At 51.1% G+C, this 23654-nt stretch overlaps 1 protein-coding gene across 4 annotated transcripts in view; it reads left to right on the top strand.

Moving 5' to 3' along the window:
* Positions 1 to 7644: 7644 nt before the first annotated feature.
* The window catches only part of CUEDC1 (CUE domain containing 1), an 89673-nt gene continuing 73663 nt past the window's right edge, over positions 7645 to 23654 (top strand). For 3 of the 4 annotated variants that reach the window (XM_070772508.1, XM_070772505.1, XM_070772506.1), the window contains exon 1: positions 8245 to 8382. Coding sequence is in view for 1 of the 4 variants with exons in the window: in XM_070772507.1 (XP_070628608.1) it covers positions 7649 to 8382 (734 nt within the window). In the remaining 3 variants the exon portion in view is untranslated. Of the gene's footprint in view, positions 8383 to 23654 lie in introns of all 4 variants that reach the window. The other variant, XM_070772507.1, reaches the window with a different exon arrangement.

The raw sequence follows: 23654 nt of genomic DNA, 5'->3' as shown, positions 1-23654 counted from the left end.
GGAGGGGGGGTTCCCTCAAAGCTCAGTTGGTAAAGAATCTCCCTGCAATGCAGACCCTGCATTCTGGGTTGGGAAGATCCCCTGGAGAAGGGATAGGTTACCCACTATTCTGGACTGCAAGGAGATCCAACCAGTCCATTCTAAAGGAGATCAGTCCTGGGTGTTCATTGGAAGGACTGATGCTAAAGCTAAAACTCCAATACTCTGGCCACCTCATGTGGAGAGTTGACTCATTGGAAAAGACCCTGATGCTGGGAGGGACTGGGGGCAGGAGGAGAAGGGGACGACAGGGGATGAAATGGCTGGATGGCATCACCAACTCGATGGACATGAGTCTGGGTGAACTCCGGGAGTTGGTGATGGACAGGGAGGCCTGGAGTGCTTTGATTCATGGGGTCGAGAAGAGTTGGACACGACTGAGAGACTGAACTGAACTGAACTGATTCTGGCCTGGAGAATTTCATGGACTATAGTCCACGGGGTCACAAAGAGTCAGACGTGAAGTGAGCGACTTTCACTTTCAAATATTTTTTTAAAAAGAACACAGGAGTCAGCAAATGGCCAAATTCAGAGCAATCTATGCATCAAAATAAATATTAGGAACAATAATAATAAATTATAAGCTGTTGGGAATTCCCTGGCAGTCCAGTGGTTAGGACTCAGCACGTTCACTGCTGTGGCTGGGATTCAATTCCTGGTCGAGAAACTAAGATTCCACAAGCCATGCAGTGGGGCCCAAAGTACATATACATATAATGTATAAATATATGTATATATTTATACATGTACATGTGCCTGCATGCTAAGTCACTTCAGTTGTGTCCGATTCTTTATGACCCTGTGGACTGTAGCCCGCCAGGCTCCTCTGTCCATGGGATTCTCCAGGCAAGAATACTGGAGTGGGTTGCCATGCCCTCCTCCAGGGGGATCTTCCCAAACCAGGGACTGAACCCGCATCTCTTATGTCTCCTGCATTGGCAGCTGGGTTCTTCACCACCAGCACCCCACAGGAAGCCCATATATATACATATCTGTAGGCTCTTGAAAAAAGAAAGGATCCATGACTGCATAAGTAAACAAATTAGTGCATCCTGCTGCTCCTTGAACTCTCAGTTCTGCTTTCTGGTGAAGTGGTCCTGCAGTGTGTGCAGGGTCCTGCAGCTGTGCCCCTCTCGCCAGCTCGGACCAGCCACCACCATGTGACATTTCCCTGGGGAATGGAGCTGAACTGAGCCCCAAGGGGAGCCGGCCTTACAGCCTCAAGTGTGGGACCTGAGCTGAAGGTCTGGACCCTAGGACCCCATCTTGCCATAGGTCCTCGTGCCCCCAGGGGCTCAGCCCTGCTTGAGGGAGGGGTTTCTGTCTTTCTTTTTAAAGAGACACCTGGTGAGTGAAATCTCCTTCAAAGAAATCACTCAGCCCCTTAGGGTCCTCCACTCACCACCCTGGAACTAGCTGTGGTATGTACAGCTCTATCCAGGGAGTCTCTTCCAGTGAAGAAGACATTTTTGCCATTTCCCCTAGTGCCCAGAGCCCGGCACAGGGGCTAGAGGTAGTGTCTGCTTCCTCTCCTTCCTTTTCCTGGCCATTTACTGGTGCTCCAAAGGGTCCCTTCCCCAAAGCACAAAGGAGCCCTCCCCAGGACAGCAAGGCCCAAAGGCTCCTCCGCCTGTTGCTCTGCTGCCCAAGGCCCCCAGGCATATGCATCCTGCCCCATCCCCAACATCCTCCATGGATCTCCATCCCTGGAGAGAATCAGATCTGAACATCAGGGTGAAATTGATCACAGGCAGGCCTCCTTGGAATGAAAGTGAAAGTCACCCAGTTGTGTCCAACTCTTTGCGACCCTGTGGACTACACAGCCCACGAAATTCTCCAGGCCAGAAAACTGGAGTGGGTAGCTTTTACCTTCTACAGGGGATCTTCCCACCCAGGAATCGAACCCAGGTCTTCTGCAGTGCAGGCAGATTCTTTACCAGCTGAGCTACCAGGGAAGCCCCCTTGGAATGAAAAGCATGACAATAAGTTAAATTGTCATCATTCATGAAGTGTATCTGAGTGATAAGGAATAGACTTTGCAGCCAGACCACCTGAGCTCCTCTCCTGGCTCTGTGAAGAAACTTGGGCAAGTTACTTAATCTCTTTGCGTCTCAGTTTCCTAGAGTATAAACAGGGTCTCGAGCGTTGGAAGGCAGATTCCTAACCACTGGACCACCAGGAAAGTCCCTAGTTTTTGTAATTATCTCCAGGAGTACAGTGAAGTGCATGGGCTCCAGAGACACAGGCTGGGGCCATGTCTTGGATGATTGTTGCTCTACTTATTGTTGGATCCTGGGAACACTTCTGAGCTCCCTATGTCTCAGTTTCCACATCTGTAAAATAGATATGGTAATAACACCCGCCCCTTGGGGTTTTTCTGAAGACTAAATGAGCTAAAGTGTGCAAAAGTACTTAAAACAGGACCAGACATTGTAAATGTTCAAGAAAATTTATTATTATTATTTTTTATCTAGTGAGGAGAAAGGTGATATTTTAGAGATGAGGGACTCAGAGAGGTTAAGTAATTCACCCAAGGTCACCCAGCTTGTAAACAGATACAGCAGGAATTTATTAGTACCCTGGTCTGACTGGCACGAAGGTCTGGGCACTTAGCTGCTACACTGTACTTAAGGGTTTAGAGGGAGATCAGGAGGAAGAAGCAATCTGCTACTTCAAGCTGGGATTGAACCTCTAACCTCTGTGAATGTTTTGTAGCAAATGCTTAACTCCAAGCTGGCTTTTCCCAGCAGCTGGTCTGGTGCAGGACGGGTGGACCTCACCGTCTCAAGTCTTGGAATTGTCAAGAAAATAAAAATGAATGTTAATATTCTATTTTTAGATTCAAGCTTGTGCCTTCTCTGTCGATTCCTTGGTGTGGTGTGCCAGGCCTTCCACTGCACACTGTCCTCACCTTTCCAGCTTCACCTGGCTACATGATCCATCACCTACCCCACACTCTGGCCATCGTGGACATTCACCCACATTCAAATATGCTTCAATGTCCTCACCTCTGTGCCTCTTCTTATGCTCTGCCACTCGGATGGGGAACACCCTTATCCTCAGTTAAAACCTTTTTCATCTCCAAGGCACAGCACGAAAGCCAGCTCTTCAAAGCGGCCTTCTGATGGGTCCTCCATGAGAATTAACCATTTGCTTCCAGGGTAGCCTCAGAGTCCTCTACTTACACCTTAATTTTAGTGTCACACTCTGCCTTGTATTATTTTGCTAGCTGCTTCAAATCCACCTTGCCCTTTGATTTGAGGGAGTGAAAAGGGGCTACATATTGTTCATCTTTGGGATCTCAGTATGGGCATATGGGAAGTCAACAAAAATGCTCATGGAACTGGATTGAAATAGCCTAAGTTAGACAAAATTATGAAGGAAAGATACTTATATTCACTTTCCTCTTTCCAGTCATACGTAATGATTTGCAGGGGAGGGTCTGCACCTCTTGGCATGTAGGATTTAAGTTCCTTGGCTAGAGTCCACCAGGGATCAAACCCATGCCCCCAGGAATGGAAGCACAGAGTCCTAACCACTGGATCACCAGAGAAATCCCCACACATAATGATCTGGAAGTCTACATATATATATGAATAAAGGAATGTATGTTCAATGTAGGAAGTTTGGAAAATCTGGGGAAATATTCATAATGCAGTAAAAGTTATCTATAAACCCTCATCCAATAATTGTTAACATGTTGTCATATAGTTAGACCTATAACTAACTAAAAGAAAAAAACAAACAAACAAAAAATAGCCTCATGTTGCATATACTGTTTTTTTCTTTTCTTTTCTTTTTTGGCTGCACCACAAGGCATGTGGAACTTCCCCGACCAGGGATTGAACCCGCACCCCCTGCAGTGGAAGCATGGTGTCTTAACCACTGAACCACCGCAGATTCCGAATATACTGTTTTGTAGCCTACCTTTCCCATATAATATTTTGAATAGTTTCGTAGACATGTAATAATCTTTTTTCTCCTTTAAAAAAATTTTTAATCAGAGGATAATCGCTTTACAATATTGTGTTGGTTTCTGTCGTACATCAACATGAAGCAGCCTAGGTGTGCATATGTCCCCTCCCTCTTGAACCTCCCTTCCACCTCCCAACCCCACATCTAATAGTGTAATGACTAAAAATCATTTTAATGGTTGCACAGAATTCCATTTATCTACACCTAATCTCCACCCCTGGGGCTTCCCTGGTGGCTGAGTAAACAACCTGCCCGCCAATGCAGGACATGGGGGTTTGATCCCTGGGTCAGGAAGATCCCCTGGAGAAGGACATGGCAACCCACTCCAGTATCCTTGCCTGGAGAATCCCATGGACAGAGGAGCCTGGCGGGCTGAAGTCTATGGGGTCACAAAAGAGTTGGACATCACTGAGGGACTAAACAAGAACAATCTCCACCCCATCACCTTGTAGAGGAGAAGCTGACAGTCTCCGTACAGGAAGGTAGGGCCCGGGACCTTACAAACAGTTACCAGCGAAGGGAAAACCTGGTTTTATTAAGGGCACACCAGGCAGGTCTCACGACCTGACCCAAGTCAGTCCTTTGGCAAATATTTACACACTCATGGGACCAGCGAGGCCTTGGGCTGGAAGGTGTGGGCACTGAGACAGAAGACACGACTGACCTCCCAGGAGCTCATTCATTGAGCTCAGCCACAATACTGTGCGCTCTATAGAGGCCAGCAGGCTGGACAGAAGGAGTCCATGGGGGCAACCTGTTATGCAAGGCAAGAGGGTTCAAGGGGAGTGCCAGAGGCGCCTGGGGGTGTGAAGGTGGGGGAGCAGGAAGGCGGTGGGTGAAGTGGTAACTGGGATGAATGGGAGGTGCGCTCTTCTGGGTAGAGACTCTGCCACAGGAGAGGCAGAGATGAAGGATCCCAGAGCCGCCATGCTGAAGGGGAGGTGGCCGTGGGGCAGCCTGTCCAACCAGGAATTCATGAGAGGTGGCAGACCCAGGAACGGACATTCAACACACTCTTTTTTTCCTAACATTATATTTTAATTAAAAAATTTTAGATTTATTTTTTGGGCCGTGCCACAGGGCAGGTGGGATCTTAGTTCCCTGACCAGGGATGGAATCTGCCCCCCTTGCAGTGGAAGCTCAGAGTCTTAACCACTGGACTGCCCGTGAAGTCCAACACACTCCTTATGGACGTCACCAGCACTCGCTGAACATTTAAGGTGCCAGGCACTGTTCTGGGCACGTCACATGTGTGAATTTGTATGATCCTCCCCACAGTCTTTTGAGGTAGGCACTGTTGTAAGCTCCAAATACCCATCAGGAGACTGAGGCACAGAGGGAGATAAGCAACCCAGAGTCACACAGCAACAGGTGGGGTGATCAGGGCTTGGTGTCTGTGAGAGCACCCTGGACATGGCGGGATTTATGGAAAAGTGGAGAGGACTGTGCCCTAGAAATGTCCCTGGGGCAGGCAGAGCTGAAGAAATGATGGAATGAATTGGTAGAAAAACCAAGGAGGCCTTGGGGTAAGAATCACCTCAAGAAGGTGGTCAGAGCACCTCAGTAGCAAGAGACGGGTGGGGAGGAGGCCCATGGGTTGAAATTACTGTAAGCTGGCTGGTGCCTCCTGGAAAAAGGTGACTCTGGAATGATGGGGAATGAAGCTGGATTCTGAGGGTTGTAAAGGGACTGAGGAAGCAGAGAGGGGATGCAAGGTTGGTTTCTCTCAGAGGAAGTTTACTGATAAACGGGCAAGAGAGAAATGGATTGGGCAATGGCCTGAGGGCAGGTTGGGGTGAGGGTTTCTTATCAGGGCACATTCTGCAGCATTTGTAGGTATGAAGCAAATAGAGAGAGAGAGAGAAAGGACCAGTAGGTTTCCTGAGGCAGGCAGCAGGGCAAGGGCTTGAAAGCCAAGGGATCTCTCCTGTGCTGTGATGCGCAGAGATGCAGGGGCCTGAACCAGGGCCAAGCAGGGAAACTAAGGGAGTAGGAGAGGGAGGCAGCTTCCCTGGGGGCTCAGAGTTAAAGACTCCGCCTGCAACGCAGGAGACCCAGGTTCAATCCCTGGGTCGGGAAGATGCCCTGGAGGAGGGCATGGCAACCCTCCCCGGTATTCTTGCCTGGAGAATCCCATGGACAGAGTCTGGTGGACTACAGTCCATAGCATCGCAAAGAGTCGGACACGACTGAAGCGACTGAGCACACAGTACAGCAACAGGAGAGTGAGGAGGAAGGAACAGGACTTGATAACCAGTAGATTACAGGGCAAGGGACACCGGACACTGAGGTTTCCCGCTGTGAAGCCAGATGGAATGGGGATGGGAAGGAAATGCTCTGGGCCTCTTGCCTCCTTGCATTTGGGGTGTCCGAGGGTCCCACAGGTGAGGAGCCTCCATAGGCAGCTGGGTGTGTGGGGCTAGAGCCCAGGAGGGTGGTTTGGCCTGGGATCCTGGGAAACATTCAGCTCACAGGCAGTGGTGGGAGCAAGGGAGGTTACCCAGTGCGGGTGAGAGGCAGGGAAGCAGTCTGAGAAAAAGCCTCCTGGAAGAGAGCCCCGAAAGGAAGCATATGTTACCAATGCCTAAGAAGCATTCTTCAAGGAGGAGCGACCATCACAGGGATCAGTTTCATCTGATGACTATATGAATAATATATGAAAAGATTCCGTCAGCACTTGCCTAACAGCCAAAACTTCAAATTTGCAGATGCATTTTCTCAGCTCCAAAATGCCAAGGCGACAGGGAGAGGAACTGCAGCAGGATCTCACAAGTAAGCAGAAAAGTGGCAGATGAACTGCACTCTGGGCAAGTGTAACATAATCTAGTGGAGAGCATTTGGGAAAGGAGACAGGAGTCATCACGGAGGCATGGGTCAGTCCATCTAGATTAAGGATCTTTAACCTGGGGTCTAGGGGCCACCTCTAGGAGTTTGAAGGGCCCTCAAAACTGAATATACCATGGCGTGAAGGGGCCTGGGGAGAGGTGGGTGGGAGAGAGGAGGTCCTCGGAGGAGTCTGGGAACCTGGCCCTGGAGCTCAACTAGACAGGCTAGTCAATCCCAGGCCTCCCCAGAAGGTGCGGTTCTAAGGTTCCTCCCCCTTCTAGGTTCCCAACCTGCTGAAGAAACACCCTCGACAAGCAAATGATGGAGACACATGGGTGTCTGGTGCACTCTGGTTTGTGGTTTTTACCTTCGGATGTCTCTGTGGCTAGCACAGTCTTCTAGCCCTGTCTCAGCAGGCTGGGGGAGTGCAAGCCCTGGTTGGTGGGTGTGGGGGTGCTGTTCTCTAAGATCTGTACCCAGACGGGCAAGTGGGTCTCTAAGGCAGGTTGTCCAGGAGGAGGTTGTGGGTCCTTGGCAAGCTGCCCCGGGGGCAGAACTAGAACTGCCCTTCATGGGTTTCAGGTCCCTTCCTTAGGTAGCGCCTCTTTGCAGCAGGATGCTTGGCACCTGATGGGCCCTACCCCCATCCCCTAATTAGGATGTGAAACTAAAACACGCGGAAAAATAAGAGCCAAAGCTGATTTCCCGTTCTTCCCTGGGAGATCTTTGCAAAGTTCAGACACCCCTGAGGTGACCTGGTATGCTGGGGAGGAGGTGGGAAGATGGCAAGTGGTATCCAATGATGTGAATGGGTAATAACTTTGATTTCTTGATCTCCTCTGATCTCAACCTTTTGTTTCCTCTCCTGAACCCTAATACCCCGGGGGCCCCCTCCTCTCCACTTCAGCTGTCCCAGGCCCCAGAGGCGCGGCCACACCCTCTGGGCAGCCCTGCTTTTAGGTCCCCCCACCCCCAGCTGAGGTCTCGGGTCTCCCGCCCCACCTTCTCCTGGGTGCGCCCTCCTGGTGCCGCTCCTGGAGCAGGGAGGCGCAAGACGCCCCGCGCGGCCCGGGGTACCGACGGTCCCCGATCGCGTCCTCCGGCCCTCCAGCCGGGAGTCCCCGTGGCTGCCGCGGGGGTCGGTCCCCCGGGGATCCGCCTCGTCTTTGCCCGGCCCCCACCCTCCAACCCCCCACCCCCAGCCCCTGCGATTGGCGTCGCTGGCGGCCCCCGACCCCGCTTCCCTCCCCTCTCCGAGGGGCCGGCTGCGGAGAGGGTCTGGGGACCGCGGCCCGGCCCGCGCCCCGCCCGCAGGCCCGCTCCTCCCCGCGCGGCCCCACTTGTGGCCTCGCGGCGGCCGCGCAGGGACAGCTGCATTTCGCGCCGCCCGCCGCTAGGAAGCCGGCCGCGCCTCGCTTTCCCCGCCTCCCGCGCCCCGGCCGCGCCGCCGCGCCGGGCCCGCCGCCGCCGCCGCGGGGCCGCGCCCCGCCCCCAGCCCCCGGCCCCTCCGGCCCGCGGGGAGCGGACGCGCGTGGCTGCTCGGTAAGACCCCCTTCACCCCCGCCGGCGCCGCCCGGCCCGCGCGCGCCTCGGCCCCACCTTCCAGGCCCGCTCGCCGAGGCGCCGCCGCGAGGGTCGGGCGGGCGCGAGTTTGATTCCCGGGGCGGCCGCCGGGAGCCCGCGCCGCCCCAGCCTCGCGCGGCGGGTCCGGCTCCGTGTCCTTCCCGGGCCGCCGCCGCCGTCTCCCGGGCCGCGGGCGCGCGGGGCGCGCGGGGGCCCGGGGGCCCGGGAGGGGAGCGCGCGGGGAGGCGGGTGGTCGCCGGCGGGCGGGCGGGCGGGCGGCGCGGGCAAGGCGGGCCAGGCCTCGGCTAGCCGGCGCCGCCCGGAGCCCCTTCCCCAGTCGCTGCCCCTTTTGTGTGGGCGCCCCTCCCCGCTCGGCCCGGGCAGGGGGGAGCCGGCTGCTTGGCGACGGCTGGCAGGGGGCGGCGGGGTGGTGGCGGGGGGCGCCTGCCAGGGCCTGAGCTCCTTTTAGGAAAAGGGGAGGTGCGCTTCCTGCCCCCGCCGGGGTCGGCTTCGCTTTCTCTGGTCCCACCCGGTCCCCCGGGAGCTGCATCTCCCGCGGTTCGGCCAGGGAAAGTTCACCGGGCGCCGTCCCCGCCCCTCGGCCCCCGCCCCTCGGGCTCCCGGTGCCCCGGGCTCTAAGCTCCAGGGGGGTGGTGTTGGCGCTAATTCATCCTTTCCTCTCTGTTTGCGGCTTGCATTGTTCGTTTTACACCTAGCACGGGCTTGTCCGTTTCTTTTCCCTTTGAAAGAAGTTTTCGTTCCAAGAAATTTACACTGAAAGGAAATTCCTGGAGAGGAATCTGATGTCAGCGGAGGAAGCTTTTAGATTTTCTTCCTTTCGGTGAGAGTGGAGGGTGAGGGGGAACGACTGGGAATTTTTCAGTTGTCCTAGGGGTGACCTAGGAGACAGGACCACCTCCCTCCCCTCCTACCGCTCAGGCAGGAGCTTGCTGAGCACTGGGAGTAAGCCCTCCTGTTGGCTGGGCGTCCTGAGAACACTGAGCCAGCCGGTCCAGGAGAAAGGACTTAGGGAGGTGCCTGAGCTTCTCGTTCCTTTTCCTTGCCACGCATGCTCATCTTGCCAGCCTGGGTGGAGCTGGCCAGGTGTGCCTGAAGGAGGTGAGGGACGCCAGGAGTTCTCAGAGAGGAAGTCGTCTCACCATGAGATTTGGCGGCAAGGAATCAAGTGTGAAATGGGGCCCTCTCTGCTATTGGCCGATGAGGTCTTTGGGACCTCTGTTTGCATGGAGGATGGCATCTCTGGGATGGAGAGAGAAACCTGGCTCAGGTCACCAGGAAGCTGGAGGGTGTGTGTGGAGGGTTGACTTTGAATTCACCCCTTCTCCTGCCCCAGTCCACCTACTGCAGCTAGAAGGAGCAGGAGGCAAGGGACCAGGATTGGGGCCTCAGGCCTGGACACATCCTTAGATAGGAGAAAGACCTTGAGCAACTAGCATGACCCAGGGATGATAATAAGGGGGGGGGGGGGGCGCAGATTGGGGCCAGAGGTAGGGGTCATGGGCCCCTTTGAGGATCTGGTGAAAGCTCTAACTCCCCTCTCCCTCCCTCTGGCACAGGCAGGTGGGCAGGGACACATTTTGTATGCAGTATCAGAGGGTCGCTGTGCCCCTTGGAATTGGGACCCATGTTAAGATCTCGAATCTGTGGTTCAGCCTAGGTGGTTTGGAACAGTTTCCTCTTTTGTGTTGAGTCAGTGAATAGTTCCAGGGTGTGAAGAGCAGATCTCTCAAGAGGGCTTTTCTCATGACCTTCCGATGCAACTTTGGGCTTGTGGCCATGGAGACCTGGAAACTCTGAACCGGATCCCAGCTCCTGACAGTGAGCCAGAGAATGGGGGCCAATGGGGTGGCCGTTCTCCAGGGGCTGATTTTGTTGCCTTTGTGGTGAGAAGGCTCTGGGCACTAACTAGGCCAATGCCACAGAGCTGTTGAATTAGAGGTAAATATAGAGATTAGGGGCTTCCCTGGTGGCTCAACTGGTAAAGAATCTGCCTGCAATATGGGAAACCTGTGTTCAATCCCTGGGTTGGGAAGATCCCCTCGAGAAGGGATCAGTACCCCCTCCAGGATTCTGGCCTGGAGAATTCCATGGACTATACAGTCCATGGGGTTGCAAAGAGTCGGACACAACTGAGCGATTTTCACTTTGACTTCCCTGGTGGCTCAGATGGTAAAGAGTCTGCCTGCAATGCAGGAGATCTGGGTTTGATCCCTGGGTCGGGAAGATCCCCTGGAGGAGGAAATGGCAACCCACTCCAGGAAATGGCAACCCACTTGCCTGGAGAATCCCTTGGATGGAGAAGCCTGGTAGTCTACAGTCCATGGGATCACAAAGAGTCAGACATGACTGAGCGACTAAGCACGGCACAAAGGGGTTAGGGTGAGGGATGCTGTCACAACAAAATAGGAGTCAAAATAAGAGTCCCAGCTCATTCTTGGGGCAGCGGGGTTGAGGTGGTGGAACATGCTTCAGTGGAGAGTGTAAGTGTGAAAGATGCTTCTCCTTTTTTTTTTTTTTTTTTTCACTTTTTGGTTGAGCCGCTCAGCATGTGGGATCCTAGATCCCTAGGGATCCACCCCATGCTGCATGGTGTCTTAACCACTGGACAGCCAGGGAAGTCCCAGGACACTCCTCCTTTTGAGGAGGCCTTTGTGCAGAGTTGTTCAAGGCCAGGATCAAAGTATTGTAGGTTCCTTGTTGTTCAGTGGCTAAGTCAGGTCCAACTCTGAGACCCCATGGACTGCAGCACGCCAGGCTTCCCTGTCCTTCGCTATCTCCCAGAGTTTGCTCAAACTCATGTCGGGTTCCTTAGATCCTTATGGACGAGGGAAGAGGGGGCAAGCCAAAAGGAATGGCTGTCACCATCCCCAGTGTGTCCTCAAGGAGACCAGGCCTGCCTTTTGTTTCTTAACCAAAGCTCACTGGGCCCTGGGCTGCTGCCCAAGGCTTGGTGGCATCGCCCTTGTTGGGGATCTGGAAGAGCCTTTAGCAGGGTCTGCCATCTGTGGCTTCTCTGCTTGGTATTGAGAAGCCCTTCTTAGGTCCCAGTGGACCCAGACAATGGTAGTTCATGGAGATTTTTCTTTGACTAACAGACACAGTGTTGAGCAGATAGTAGCACTTAGACTTGTTTCTTCCTTCAGGGTTTCCTATCTGTACTTTGCCTTGATAGATTTCCCCTGATCCTGGCAATGAGCAGGATAGGCCGGAGTGTTCTCGAGCCTTGGGAACAAGAATCTGCTTTGACTCTGCAAGGTGCCCTGGAAGGAGGTGAAGCCTCTGGTTTTTTTGGCTTTTACGCTTTCAGGAAGTGAGAACTGTAAAGGACCTGGGGGTGCTCTGGTCCAGCGGGCGGTCCCTAACTTGGGGCTTGACAGTTATTTTGTAGGTGGGCTGTAAGGGTCCTATGGCGGTGACGAGAGGTTCCAGGACTTGTCTGCCTGCCGCCACCGCGGCCGCCATAGGTTGGCGAGGATGCTGGTTGTGCTGGCTCACTCAGTTCTCTGATGGCCTCTGCTTTCAGCCTCCCAGTAGGCCTCTCTGATGTGTCTGAACAGTGTAATAGATTCTGAATAATCCAGCTATTGCTCTTATCTTTAAAACAGGTCATAAGTGACAGATACAGTAACAATGCCTGTCCACAAAAACTCCCTTTTCATAAATTGTGAAATGCACTGGGGAATGACTGGTGGGATAAAAAGGCTCCAAATCTCTCTAACTTCCACCCCCAGGAGACAATCTGGCCACTCCGTGTCCATTTCTAGAATGGCTTTGTGGTTTACCGTGTAGGATCTAAAGTTACATACATTTTCCCCGTTGCACTCCCAGCTCTCCATCTTACTCTATGACTGTAGGTGCTTCAGTTTCTCAGCTTTAGAAAAAAATGAAAGGAGATAATATGCCAGACAAAGAGCAAGTCTTCTTTTAGAGTGGAAACTATTATTATCATTCTTTTTCTTATTTTTGCACTTGGATGCTAACGTTCCGAGGCATCTTATCATTAAGGGAGATCTTTGGTAAAAACTGTAGAGGCTGAGGCTGGCTTTTGGAGATGTGGGATGGAGTGGGGTGAGGCTTACATTTTGAGCAGAGGGAAACACACAATGGGGAGATGAGCCTGAAGTGTCAAGGGTGATGACAGAGAAGTATCATTGGGGGCAGAATGACTCAGCATTTGTAACCCTGCTGTGGAACTAACTCTCCTCCCTTTTCTTTGGAAAATTTCCCTTCTAAACTGGTGAAGGTGGGGTGGTGCAGGGGGAGGATCATAATCAGTAAAGAGGGTTGACTGGCTTTTTAGATTACTGTTAACATTGATTCTGGAGGAATGGGGTCTAGTGTGGGGGTGGGTAGGCTCAATGACACTCCAGAGTAGAAGCAGGTTGGGGTTTCTATGAAGCCATAGGTTTGGGACATAATTCCAGCCTCACTGAACACTCACTATGGGTCAGACCCTTTTCCAAGTGCTTCTCATGAATCAGTTCATTTAATCCTCACAAGATCCTATGAAAGGTTAAATCTATATTTCAGTGAAGAAACGGAGACATAAGGAGTTTAAATACCATGTCCAAGATTGCATGGTTGGAGAGTGGCAGAGCCAGGATTTGAACCCAAGAGGCTTGGTTACAGAGCTTACATCTTTAGAGAAAGTCTGAGAGAGACCCCTACTGAGCTGAGGGCTGAGAGGTGGGGATGGGGGGGTGGTGGGATTGGAGGGGTGACGTGCTCCGAGTGAAGGGCTGACAGTGCAACATTCAAGCATCGTTGGGATGTGCTGAGCATTCAGCCTAGCACTGTTTACTGAGAACCACTGGCTGAGTGCCAGACACCCTCCTGGAGCCTGAGCCTGAGTACAAAGGTTACTAAGACATGACCCTGACTTAGAGATGCCTACAGTCTAGGTGGGGGGAACAAATATGTCAGCCTAGAACTTCAGTTGCCATGGCGAACACTGCACTGAAATGAGTGCTGAAGAGGCAGATGCTTTGGCAGCCAGAGGAGGAGCTGGGCAGGGAGGGCTTCCTGCGGGAGGGGGCGCTTGAGCTGAGTGAAGGTTAAAGGGGCTGTTGCCCCCAGCCTTTTGATCTGGTCAGAGTATATATCGCTCTCCCACTCTGTGAACTCCTCAGTAGATTCGAATTTTCTGGATGGATCCTGCAGCACCCTTGCATTAGTTGGCTCCCTTGGGACCTTTGTGGTTTTTAATAGTCACCTCCTCTATTGCCTGAGTGAACATGCCGAAGAAAAAATAAAAATCTTGTCAGCGTTATCGCTCAGAACACAGTGATTCACTCTTGTCTCTCCATACTTAGAAGCAGGACCAGCGGCGAATGAATGTAAACTGCAGAGGAAGGACTTAAGTAAGATCTGAGGACAACATTCCAGATAGGATGTGAGGACAAGTGACTCACAGGAGCAGAGGGGAATGGCCATCCCCGAAGGTCTTTAGAAATGGGAGCAAGTTCCATTTGTCTTTGTGGTTTAAGAGGTTTCATCTGGAGACAGGAAGATGAAGTAGAGGCCCCTCGAGATCTGTGTCAGCTCAGCACAGGGAGGGGAAAACGAGCTGGAATTTTTGAGCTAGAATGTCGCTCAGATCTGGCCTAACCCCTCATTTTCCTGTTAAAGTGACTGAAGAATGTCTGTCTCCTTAAGTGGGTCATTCATTAATAAGCCAAGACACAAACCACATCTGCCCACAGCTGGGTGCTGCCCTGCGTTGATCCCTGTCAGAAGGGGGGTGCACTCTGGGGACACCCCACAGCCCTACCGGATGGAGTCCATGCCTTGTGAAGAGGGCTGCAGGAACCCGCAAGCAGTTGACTGTCTGGCTGTTGGCGCTAGAGAAAAGCTTCAGCTCCTACTCAAAAAATGTTCTGAAAATGGCCCAGTGGGAGCTGGTAGTCATCTTATTCACTCCAGCATTCCTGCCTGGAGAATTCCATGGACAGAGGAGCCTGGTGGGCTACAGATTGTGGACTTGCAGAGTTGGACATGACTAAGTGACTGTTCACCCTCCTGGCCCAGCACCTAGAAGAGGCTTGGGCATACCTCTAGGGCCTTCAGTAAACTTGGTTGAATGAAGAGTAAATAGCACACAATCCAAAAGTTATTCCTCTTTTACCAAACACTTGTTGGCCAGTGCGTTTACCTTTTCAATTCTGTGTTGCTTAAGCCAGCAACTGAATCATTACACCGTTCCCCTAGCGACAGAGAGAGGCACCCGAAGGTGTGCTGGGGGCAAGCATGACGAACAAAACAGTTTGGGATTTTTCCCAGGGTGCATAATTCTTTTGAAACCGTATCAAGGGCGGACATTATGTTCATTGATGATGACTTGCCTTTTTTTGTTTGTTGTAGTTTGTTGTTCCCAGCCTGAAAGTAAAAAGGCTGCATTTTTCAAATTTAGGAAAAGCATGTGGTCTAGTTATCTAGGCTGCATTCAGCAAGATGGCTACAGAGATCACCAAAGGAACAAGCCTTGCTCTCAAAAGAGAATCTGATTAAGGAGGAGCCAAACAGGAGCCAGTGCTGGACAATGAATTTAGAATACTGAGTGGTGAAGTTTACTTCCTGGGGTGAATTTCAATGGACTTGTGCAAATTAAAGAAAAGCAGCAGCAGAAAACCCTATGGCGGGTCTCTTGCTTCTTCTTACCTATTTATTAAGGAAGCATTGAGTTCTAGGAAGCACCTGCACAACTCTTTATCCCTCCCCACCCCCCCCCCCCCCCACCCCCACACCCCCCCCACCCCCCACCCTCACCCCCCCACCCCCCCACCCTCACCCCCCCCACCCCCACCCCCCCACCCTCACCCCCCCACCCCCACCCCCCCACCCTCACCCCCCCACCCCCACCCCCCCCCCCCCCCACCCCCCACCCCTCACCCCCCCACCCCCACCCCCCCCCCACCCCCCACCCTCACCCCCCCCACCCCCACCCCCCCCCACCCCCCCCCCCACCCCCGCAACCAGCGCTCTAAATCTGGAGCTCTGATGAGAAGATCCTCTGCGGTCATGTAGGGTGATCAGGCTTAGGAAATGATTTCACTTTGTTCAGGTCTGAGATTAGTTTCGGTTTCAGGCTGTACCAGGAGCTGAGAGAGAGAGCCTGAGCTAGAGCGAGCGAGAGGAGGAGGAGGCTGCTGGGAGAGCCTCACCATTGGCTGCCACGAGTGGCAAGGTGGGCGGGCAGGGAACTCCTGCGCTGAGCAGGGAGAGGAGGAAGATGAATCAGAGATACAGTCAGGGGAGGCAGCCATTGAGCATCTCTGTGTCTATGCACCGGGCAGCAGCCTATGACGGTATCAGCAGGTGTGTGTAGGGCAAAAGCCTGCACAGTTACAGAACTTCTGAGCCAGGGCTGCGAGGTCGTAGGGAAGCTGTAAAACACAGACTACCTGGATGGAGTGGGTTTTGCATGAGCAGGTGCCAAGCTCGGAGGAAAGCCAGGCATCAGTGTGCCATAACCCACCCCCTCCCCCAACATCTTATACCCGTATCCTTACAACTTGCATTTGAGTTTCCCTTTTTAAAAAAAAAAAAAGACAAATGAAGGTTTGAGAGCTGATAGTTGAGAACCTGCAGACTTTTGCGAGTTGGTGCATCCTTTAAGATGCTGCCTTTAAGCTGTCGTTTCTCGTTGAGACTGCGGCCAGTCTGGCGGTTTCACAGGGCATCATTATCTCAGAAAATCAGTGCCTTCCCTCCCCTGACTGGCTCTGGGTGCGGCAGACACAGATGTTTCATCCCACCCGAGCAGTGTTACAGCACCATTGCATTTTATTCCTCCAAGTCATAAATTCATTTTATTGCTAAAAGAGAGAAGCATTGAATTTTAAAGCCAGGAAGGATTTTGAAGATCATCCAGACTGCTCCTAGAGGAATTTGTGGTCCTGGGTCATTAAGCACCTTGAAAAAGAACTATAGTATGTAGTTAAAAACTCTGAGTCAGACTGCCTGTGTTTGAATCCACCGTTGCTAGTTGCTACTGTGTTCTTGGGGCAAGTTAACTCAATTTCTGAGTCTTAGTTGCCTGAACCATATGATGGGAGTAATAATATCCCCTAATAGTTGCTGCTGCTGCTAAGTCACTTCAGTCATGTCCGACTCTGTGCAGCCCCATAGACGACAACCCACCAGGCTCCCCCGTCCCTGGGATTCTCTAGGCAAGAACACTGGAGTGGGTTGCCATTTCCTTCTCCAATGCATGAAAGTGAAAGTGAAGTCGATCAGTCCTGTCCGACTCTTAGTGACCCTATGGACTGCAGCCTACCAGGCTCCTCCATCCCTGGGATTTTCCAGGCAAGAGTACTGGAGTGAGGTGCCATTGCCTTCTCTGCTAATTGTTGCTGCTGCTAAGTCACTTCAGTCGTGTCTGACTCTGTGCGACCCCATAGACGGCAGCCCACCAGGCTCCCCCGTCCCTGGGATTCTCCAGGCAAGAACACTGGAGTGTTGCCATTTCCTTCTCCAATGCATGAAAATGAAAAGTGAAAGTGAAGTCGCTCAGTCATGTCTGACCCTTAGCAACCCCATGGACTGCACACAGCCAATCAGGCTCCTCCATCCATGGGATTTTCCAGGCAAGAGTACTGGAGTGGGGTACCATGCTAATTGTTGCTGCTGCTGCTGCTGCTAAGTTGCTTCAGTCGTGACTGATTCTGTGCGACCCCATAGACGGCAAGCCTTAGCACAGTGCTTGGCAAATCATTAAGTTCTCAATAAATGTTAGCTACTGCTAACATTTGTTATTATCCTCATTTCATGAAATCATATCATCATCAGTGGCTAGTTGCTGTTAGAGCCAGAGCTACAGTGCTAAACTCTTTATAATACTAGTTTTCTCCAGCATGGCCATGCAATGATTTCATCACAGTCTTGAAACACAGAGAGCATTGGTGAAAGTACTTGTGTAATCTAATGCATAAACATTCATAAAAGAGCTGGAAGAAATGGGCTCAATCCATGTATTAGATATAGTTAGACTGTGGGCATGAGGGCATGTATTTAACAAATAATCTGTGTCCACAAACACCCTTTATAGTGTTTAGAGGTTTCCTAAATCCCAGAATGGTTACCTCTGCTGGAAGGTTGGGGTGTTCTTCGATGTTTTTGTTGAACTCTCCTCAAATTGGAAACATCCATTTCAATGAGTTGTGATGGCAAGCAGGCTTTTGGGTGTAATGGAAATATTTCTGTAGCCTGGCTGCTGTTTATCAAGGGTGAAGACAGTGCATGTTTTTAAAAACTGTGGGCTTGGCAGAAGTCCACATGTCTTAGGCCAGGCTAGCACAAATGCCTTCCCAAATGATTTGCACTGACCTTTTTTGCAAATTGCTGACAGCCTGGGAGCCTCCCAAGGGAGGCTGAAATATTGTTGAGGAGGGTGTCATCCTTGGCCTTGAGGGGTCTTTTGACACTTTTGATGGGGTGGCATAAGGCCGCTTTGGTATATTTTCTTGGAATATGAGAACAAATGGAAATTAATTTTGTTTGGCAAATCCTGCAACATTCCCTTGAGATATTGCCACTCTCTGGGGCTTACAGAATTGAAATCTGTTTTTGATGCTGATCCACAGGACTTCTTAAATTTCCGTGCCTGAGGGAGAGAGCTTGTTAGAGTGTGAAATTTGTGAGTATGTGATTCAGAGTCCAAGATGAGAGATCCAGTCTGAGCTCTGCTGTGTATGGACTGTCATTCTGAGCAGATCACTTAATTTCTTAGTTTGTACTTTTCTTGAGTTTAATCTGTTATTGTACCCACAACAACAAATGGTTTTGAACACATCTGTTAACCAGAGCTGGTAATAATAGTCCCTATTGCACTAGATGGGGCTTCCCAGGTGGCGCTAGTGGTAAAGAACCCGCTTGCCAATACAGGAGACGTAAGAGACACAGGTTCAATCCCTGGGTTGGGAAGATCCCCTGGAGAAGGGCATGGCAACCCACTCCAGTATTCTTGCCTGGCGAATCCCCATGGTCAGAGGAGCCTGGTGGGCTACAGTCCATAGGGTCGCATAGAGTTGGAACGACTGAAGCAAATTAGCATGCACGCATGCATTGCATTAGTTGGCTGCTGCTGCTAAGTCGCTTCAGTCGTGTCCGACTCTGTGCAACCCCATAGATGGCAGCCCACCAGGCTCCCCTGTCCCTGGGATTCTCCAGGCAAGAACACTGGAGTGGGTTGCCATTTCCTTCTCCAATGCATGAAAGTGAAAAGTGAAAGTGAAGTCGCTCAGTCGTGTCCGACTCTTAGCGACCCAATGGACTGCAGCCCACCAGGCTCCTTGGTCCATGGGATTTGCTAGGCAAGAGTACTGGAGTGGGGTGCCATTGCCTTCTCCGATTAGTTGGCTGTAATGGTCTAACAATAATTACATTTTGGTTACCTACTTATCGCATGCCAGTCACCTCTCTCTGCATTTTAAGAGGATACATTTATTTACTCAGCCCACTATGTGTACAGTAGTATTGACCACTTTCCAGATGAGGGGATGGAGACTCAGAGGGCTAAGTCAATGTGCCCAAGGGCAGACAGTCAGGTAACTGAGGAACTGGGGTCTAAACCCTGAAAGCCAGGCTGCTGACTCTGTAGATCTAAGATGGCTTTGTTGTCGTGTAGTACTTCTTACTCTTCCACTGTTCCTCTTGTGGTTTGATGAGCCGAAGGAGGGATAAGCTGAGCCTGGAGGTAGATTAAGTGTACAGATCACAGTGTTGGAAAGAATGAGGAGACGGAGCATATGAGAGCTTTTTTTGGAGTTATAGGGAAACAGCTGTTTCTAAGTTTGGGACAGAGCCGAAGAGCACCAGCAGAGACAGAGAAGGACATTTTCTCGGTGGCTTTTTGTTCTCTGCTGTGAGGGGCTGCACTGTGGATTTAAGGGCCACATGTCTCTTTGCTCTCCTATCACATTTTATTTGGAAGCCTGTCTTTCCATTCCAGCCCTCAGCCGTGACAGCTTCAGAAACTGAGAAAACTGCCATAGATACGGATAGCAAATTCTTGAGATGTGAAAGGCAAGGTGAAGGAGAGGCTTGTTAGTGGAAGTTCGTCTGTTTTTGTATTTCTGTGAACCTCTATGGGGGTGACCCATGGAGTGGCTTGTGCTCAAAGGAGACAGAATTGAGAACTTGGGTGACTTTCTTCTCATGAGTTGTCTTAATAAGACGATGGATCATCCTGTTAGCTTTCATCTTGGAAAAGAGAGTGGGTGCGATGGTATTTGACAGAAACCAGAGGCCTTCTGTTGGGTCTCCCAGGGCAGAGCTGGGCCAACAGAAGGGCCTTGGTGACTCGAGCCAAGGGTGGGGGCCCCTGGGGGCTTTCGGAAGGGCTGCCGGCTTTGTGGCACTGCCACTTCCAGCCCTCTCCAGCCCTGAAAGGCTCTGGGAAAGGAATAGACCTTATGAGAGAAATGGATTGGGGGTTGGTCAGTTTTCAATGGGGTTTCCCAGGTGGCTGAGTAATAAAGAAACCACCTGCCAGTGTGGGAGACCTGGGTTCGATCCCTGAGTCGGGAAGATCCCCGGAGGAGGAGATGGCTACCTACTCCAGTATTCTTGCCTGGGGAATTCCATGGACAGAGGAGCCTGGGGGCCTACAGTCCATGGGGTCGCAAAGAGTCAGACGTGACTGAGTGTACACTCACGCATTTTTAGATGGCAAACCACTGGTGAAATTCATACATAGCAGTGATAATTTTGAGGATATTAATGTAAAAATTCATCCCATACAACTGGACAACGCAAACATAATATTTGATCTTTAGGGATGTGAATGGCTACTCCGACTCCACCCCTTGAAGGGGGTGGGGCGAGGCCCTCCCTGTGTTAGTTAGTACCTGGTTCCCCTGGTACATTCTGGGGGACTCTTGTTTTCTTCTAGAACTAGGAAGGGAAGCTTCCAGGTCCTGGAGTCACCCTCTTTGTCTCTGAGTTTGTGAGGAAGCTGGGGGGCACATCCTTCTCTGACTTACTCTCTGTGACCTTTCTGCAGACTCTCCTTTGGATCATGAGCTGGGTCTGGGGTCCCCAGAGGAAGGGGAGGTCCCTTTGGGAAGGAGGGATTGCAGGAAGACTCCCTCAGACCAGCCACCCAGTTTAGGGATAGTGACAGGGTGGTTGTGTTTTCAGACTTCCTTTGACCTCATAGCACAGTTTACCCAGAGTGGTTGTGTTTCTCCACAAGGCCCCACTGCCTCTATTTTGCCTCATTTTCCTTTCTTCCCCAGCCATCAGCAGCAGATACTTTTTAAAAAAGAAAATAGGTATTTGGCTGTGTTGGGTCCTGGTTGTGGCCTGCGGGATCTTTCCTTGCAGTGCACTGACTCTCTAGTTATGGGGCATGGGCTCAGTTCCTCCAAGACATGTGGAATCTTCCCGGACCAGGGATCAAACCCACGACCCCTGCATTGCAAGGCAGAAGTCCCAGTACCTACTGTTCTAACACTGCTCCTATGTGTAAGAGGATTTACTCATGTCAAGCATTTCACTTCAGTTATTTAATTTAGTCCTGTACCAAACCTATATGCCAGGGATTATTGTCTTTTTAGATGGGGGAACTGAGGCTGAGGGCTAAGTAACTTGTCCACGTAATAGCCACTTATTGTATGGGATGTGTTTTTTTTCTTTGTTTTACAGTTTATGATAAAAAGTTTCAAATATACTCAAACTTAGAGAAGCTAGTACAATACGTTCCCTTGGACCCATTACCAAACTTGTTCATTCCTTGTGGAGAAGCCCCCACTCTGGTGCTTCTGGGGCTGCAGCGTACAGCAGATACCTTTGTGTGAATGAGAAGAAAGGACCCTTTCTCCAGGGTTCACAACTTAGTAAGCTGAGCATAGGCTGGATTCACCCCATCTGCCCCTACGGGTGGACCCTCTGTGTAGTGAACAGCCCACATAACTGTATGTGATGGCTCTGCCTGCCTCACTTCTCTTCTCATCTAGCTTTTGACACAAAGAGTCAGAGTGATTTCTCTGGTTGGCCCTCAATTACAAGGGATGGGGGGAAGAAAGCTCAGGTGTTGGGGACTTCTGGGGCTAGAATAAATTAAGCAGGGGGGTAATTCCAGAGGAGATACTCAGGCTGCAGAGGAGGGTGAGGGCAAATGAGCTCTGTCTTTTATTGCTCCTGTTTTTCTACCAGCCACCTGCTCTGCTGATGGCTCCTCCCCGATGCCTTCTCCCTTCTGTTCTGTGCCCAGGGCAAGGGAGGCACTTGTATGTGTCCACGTGGCTGGCAGGGGGGCAGCTGGTAGAGCCCAGGGTGTGAAAACCTGGTGTGGACTCAGTCTTGGCTGCCACCCTCCTGGAGTCGCTGGGACAAGCTGTTTTTGCCTTCTGGCAGCTTAACTTTTCTTGGGGCGCAGTTTAGTCAGTGGCCCAGGGGGAGGTCCCGCCTTCATGCCTGCAGAACTGCTCCTTTTAGTCCCAAAGTCTGGTCTATGGGTCACCAGATAGGGGCCATCTTGAAGAGAGAAATTGGGTCTTTTTTTTTTTTTTTTTTACTACTGTGCTCTTGTGAAGACTTGACTCATTGGAAAAGACTGATGCTGGGAGGGATTGGGGGCAGGAGGAGAAGGGGATGACAGAGGATGAAATGGCTGGATGGCATCACCGACTCGATGGACATGAGTTTGGGTGAACTCTGGGAGTTGGTGATGGACAGGGAGGCCTGGCATGCTGCGATTCATGGGGTCGCAGAGTCGGACATGACTGAGCGACTGAACTGAACTGAACTGTGCTCTTGGCTGTACCCGTTACAGCGTCTAGTCTTGGGGCTCTAGGAATATTTGTTAAACAAATGAATGTTAGACAATTCAAGCGTGCTGCAGACCAGAGAAATGTGCTGAAGAGCCCCGGTTGAATGTTTTATGTGTTTCAGTTGGGAGAGTAGCTGCACTATGCTGCAGTAATAATCAAACTCTGACATTGGGGCGGCTTGACACAACATTTCATTTGTGCTCATAGGAAGTCTGACGTGGGTCAGACAGTCCTCCTCCCATCTGTAGTCACATCATCTGGACATATGGGGTCATCACAGTTCCCCAGCCCCTGGCTTTTAACTGCCTTACCAAGGAACTGACACCTATTACTTCTATGCACATTTAATTGGTCAGAACTTCTCACATGGCTCCAACCTAACTGTAAAGGAGGCTGGGAAGTGTAGAAGGGCAAAGGGTTGTCTTCATGGTTTCAAAGGAGAGGATTTTGTTTTGTTTTTCGATAGGTAAGAAGGGAATTTATTCAGATTCAGAGAGAAGCACACTCCACAGAGTGTGGGCCATCACAGAGGTTGCGTGCTGCCTGTATTTCTTATCTCTGGTTTTAATCTATTAGAGTGCCTACAGCCTCATCAATTATCGTCAGTTGTCATATTTTTTTAAAAACACTAACAAGAAGGGAATACCTGCCACTTTCTTTAGTCCAGGGAAGAAGGCAACAGATGGCCGAAGGGGAGTCACATGGCAGGAATTTTAACCTCTCCTTTATTACATTTAATATTGTGATAATCATTTAGTCACTCCACCTTTGTGAGCCTCTTTCTTCATCTGCAAAAGGAGGATCATTATCCAACCCATCTGTTAGTTCAGACTCTACTGATTGCAAGTAACAGAAACCAACTTGAGCTATTTGAAGCCAAGGAGAATGTAAGAATCAAGGGCAGGAAATACCGCTGGCCTCCCTAGCCTGGAACTGCAGGATGCCACTGCTTCTGTGGATGTATGCTAGATGTCATGGGTCCTCAGCCCCCAGATATACCCATTTTCCTTCTAGAAACATCAGACTGGATTGTATTTCAGACCTTTGATTCAGATTCCTGAGAAAGAATCTGATCGATCGCTTACTGTCAGTTGTCTCCTGATGGTCCAATCAGTGATGGCCAGGAGCACATTGTCACATAGTACCACCTGGCTTGGGTCCTTTCCCCTGTGAATGTGGGTGGGGGCAGTCCTCAAAAAAGGTGCTGATGCTTACCTGGTTCAAGGGTTGTTGAGCTGACTGGATGTCTGTAAGAGAGCTTTGAGAACTATTACTATAAAGTGCTGCATAAATATGAGCTGGCAGGGTGGTGTGTTAGGAGTCTTGGAGAGTGCACTGCCCTGAAGAGGGGTGGGAGAGATTATATTGCTGTGAGAGGGAATTTCAGTTTTGTTGGAGGCAGGGGAGCTGTTTGTTGGAAAGTCATGGAGCAGAGACTGAAGGAAGTGGACAGGACTA

Source organism: Bos indicus, chromosome 19, assembly GCF_029378745.1.
Source record: "Bos indicus isolate NIAB-ARS_2022 breed Sahiwal x Tharparkar chromosome 19, NIAB-ARS_B.indTharparkar_mat_pri_1.0, whole genome shotgun sequence".
Taxonomy (NCBI): Eukaryota; Metazoa; Chordata; class Mammalia; order Artiodactyla; family Bovidae; genus Bos; species Bos indicus.
This window is presented reverse-complemented; position numbering and strand designations above follow the sequence as displayed.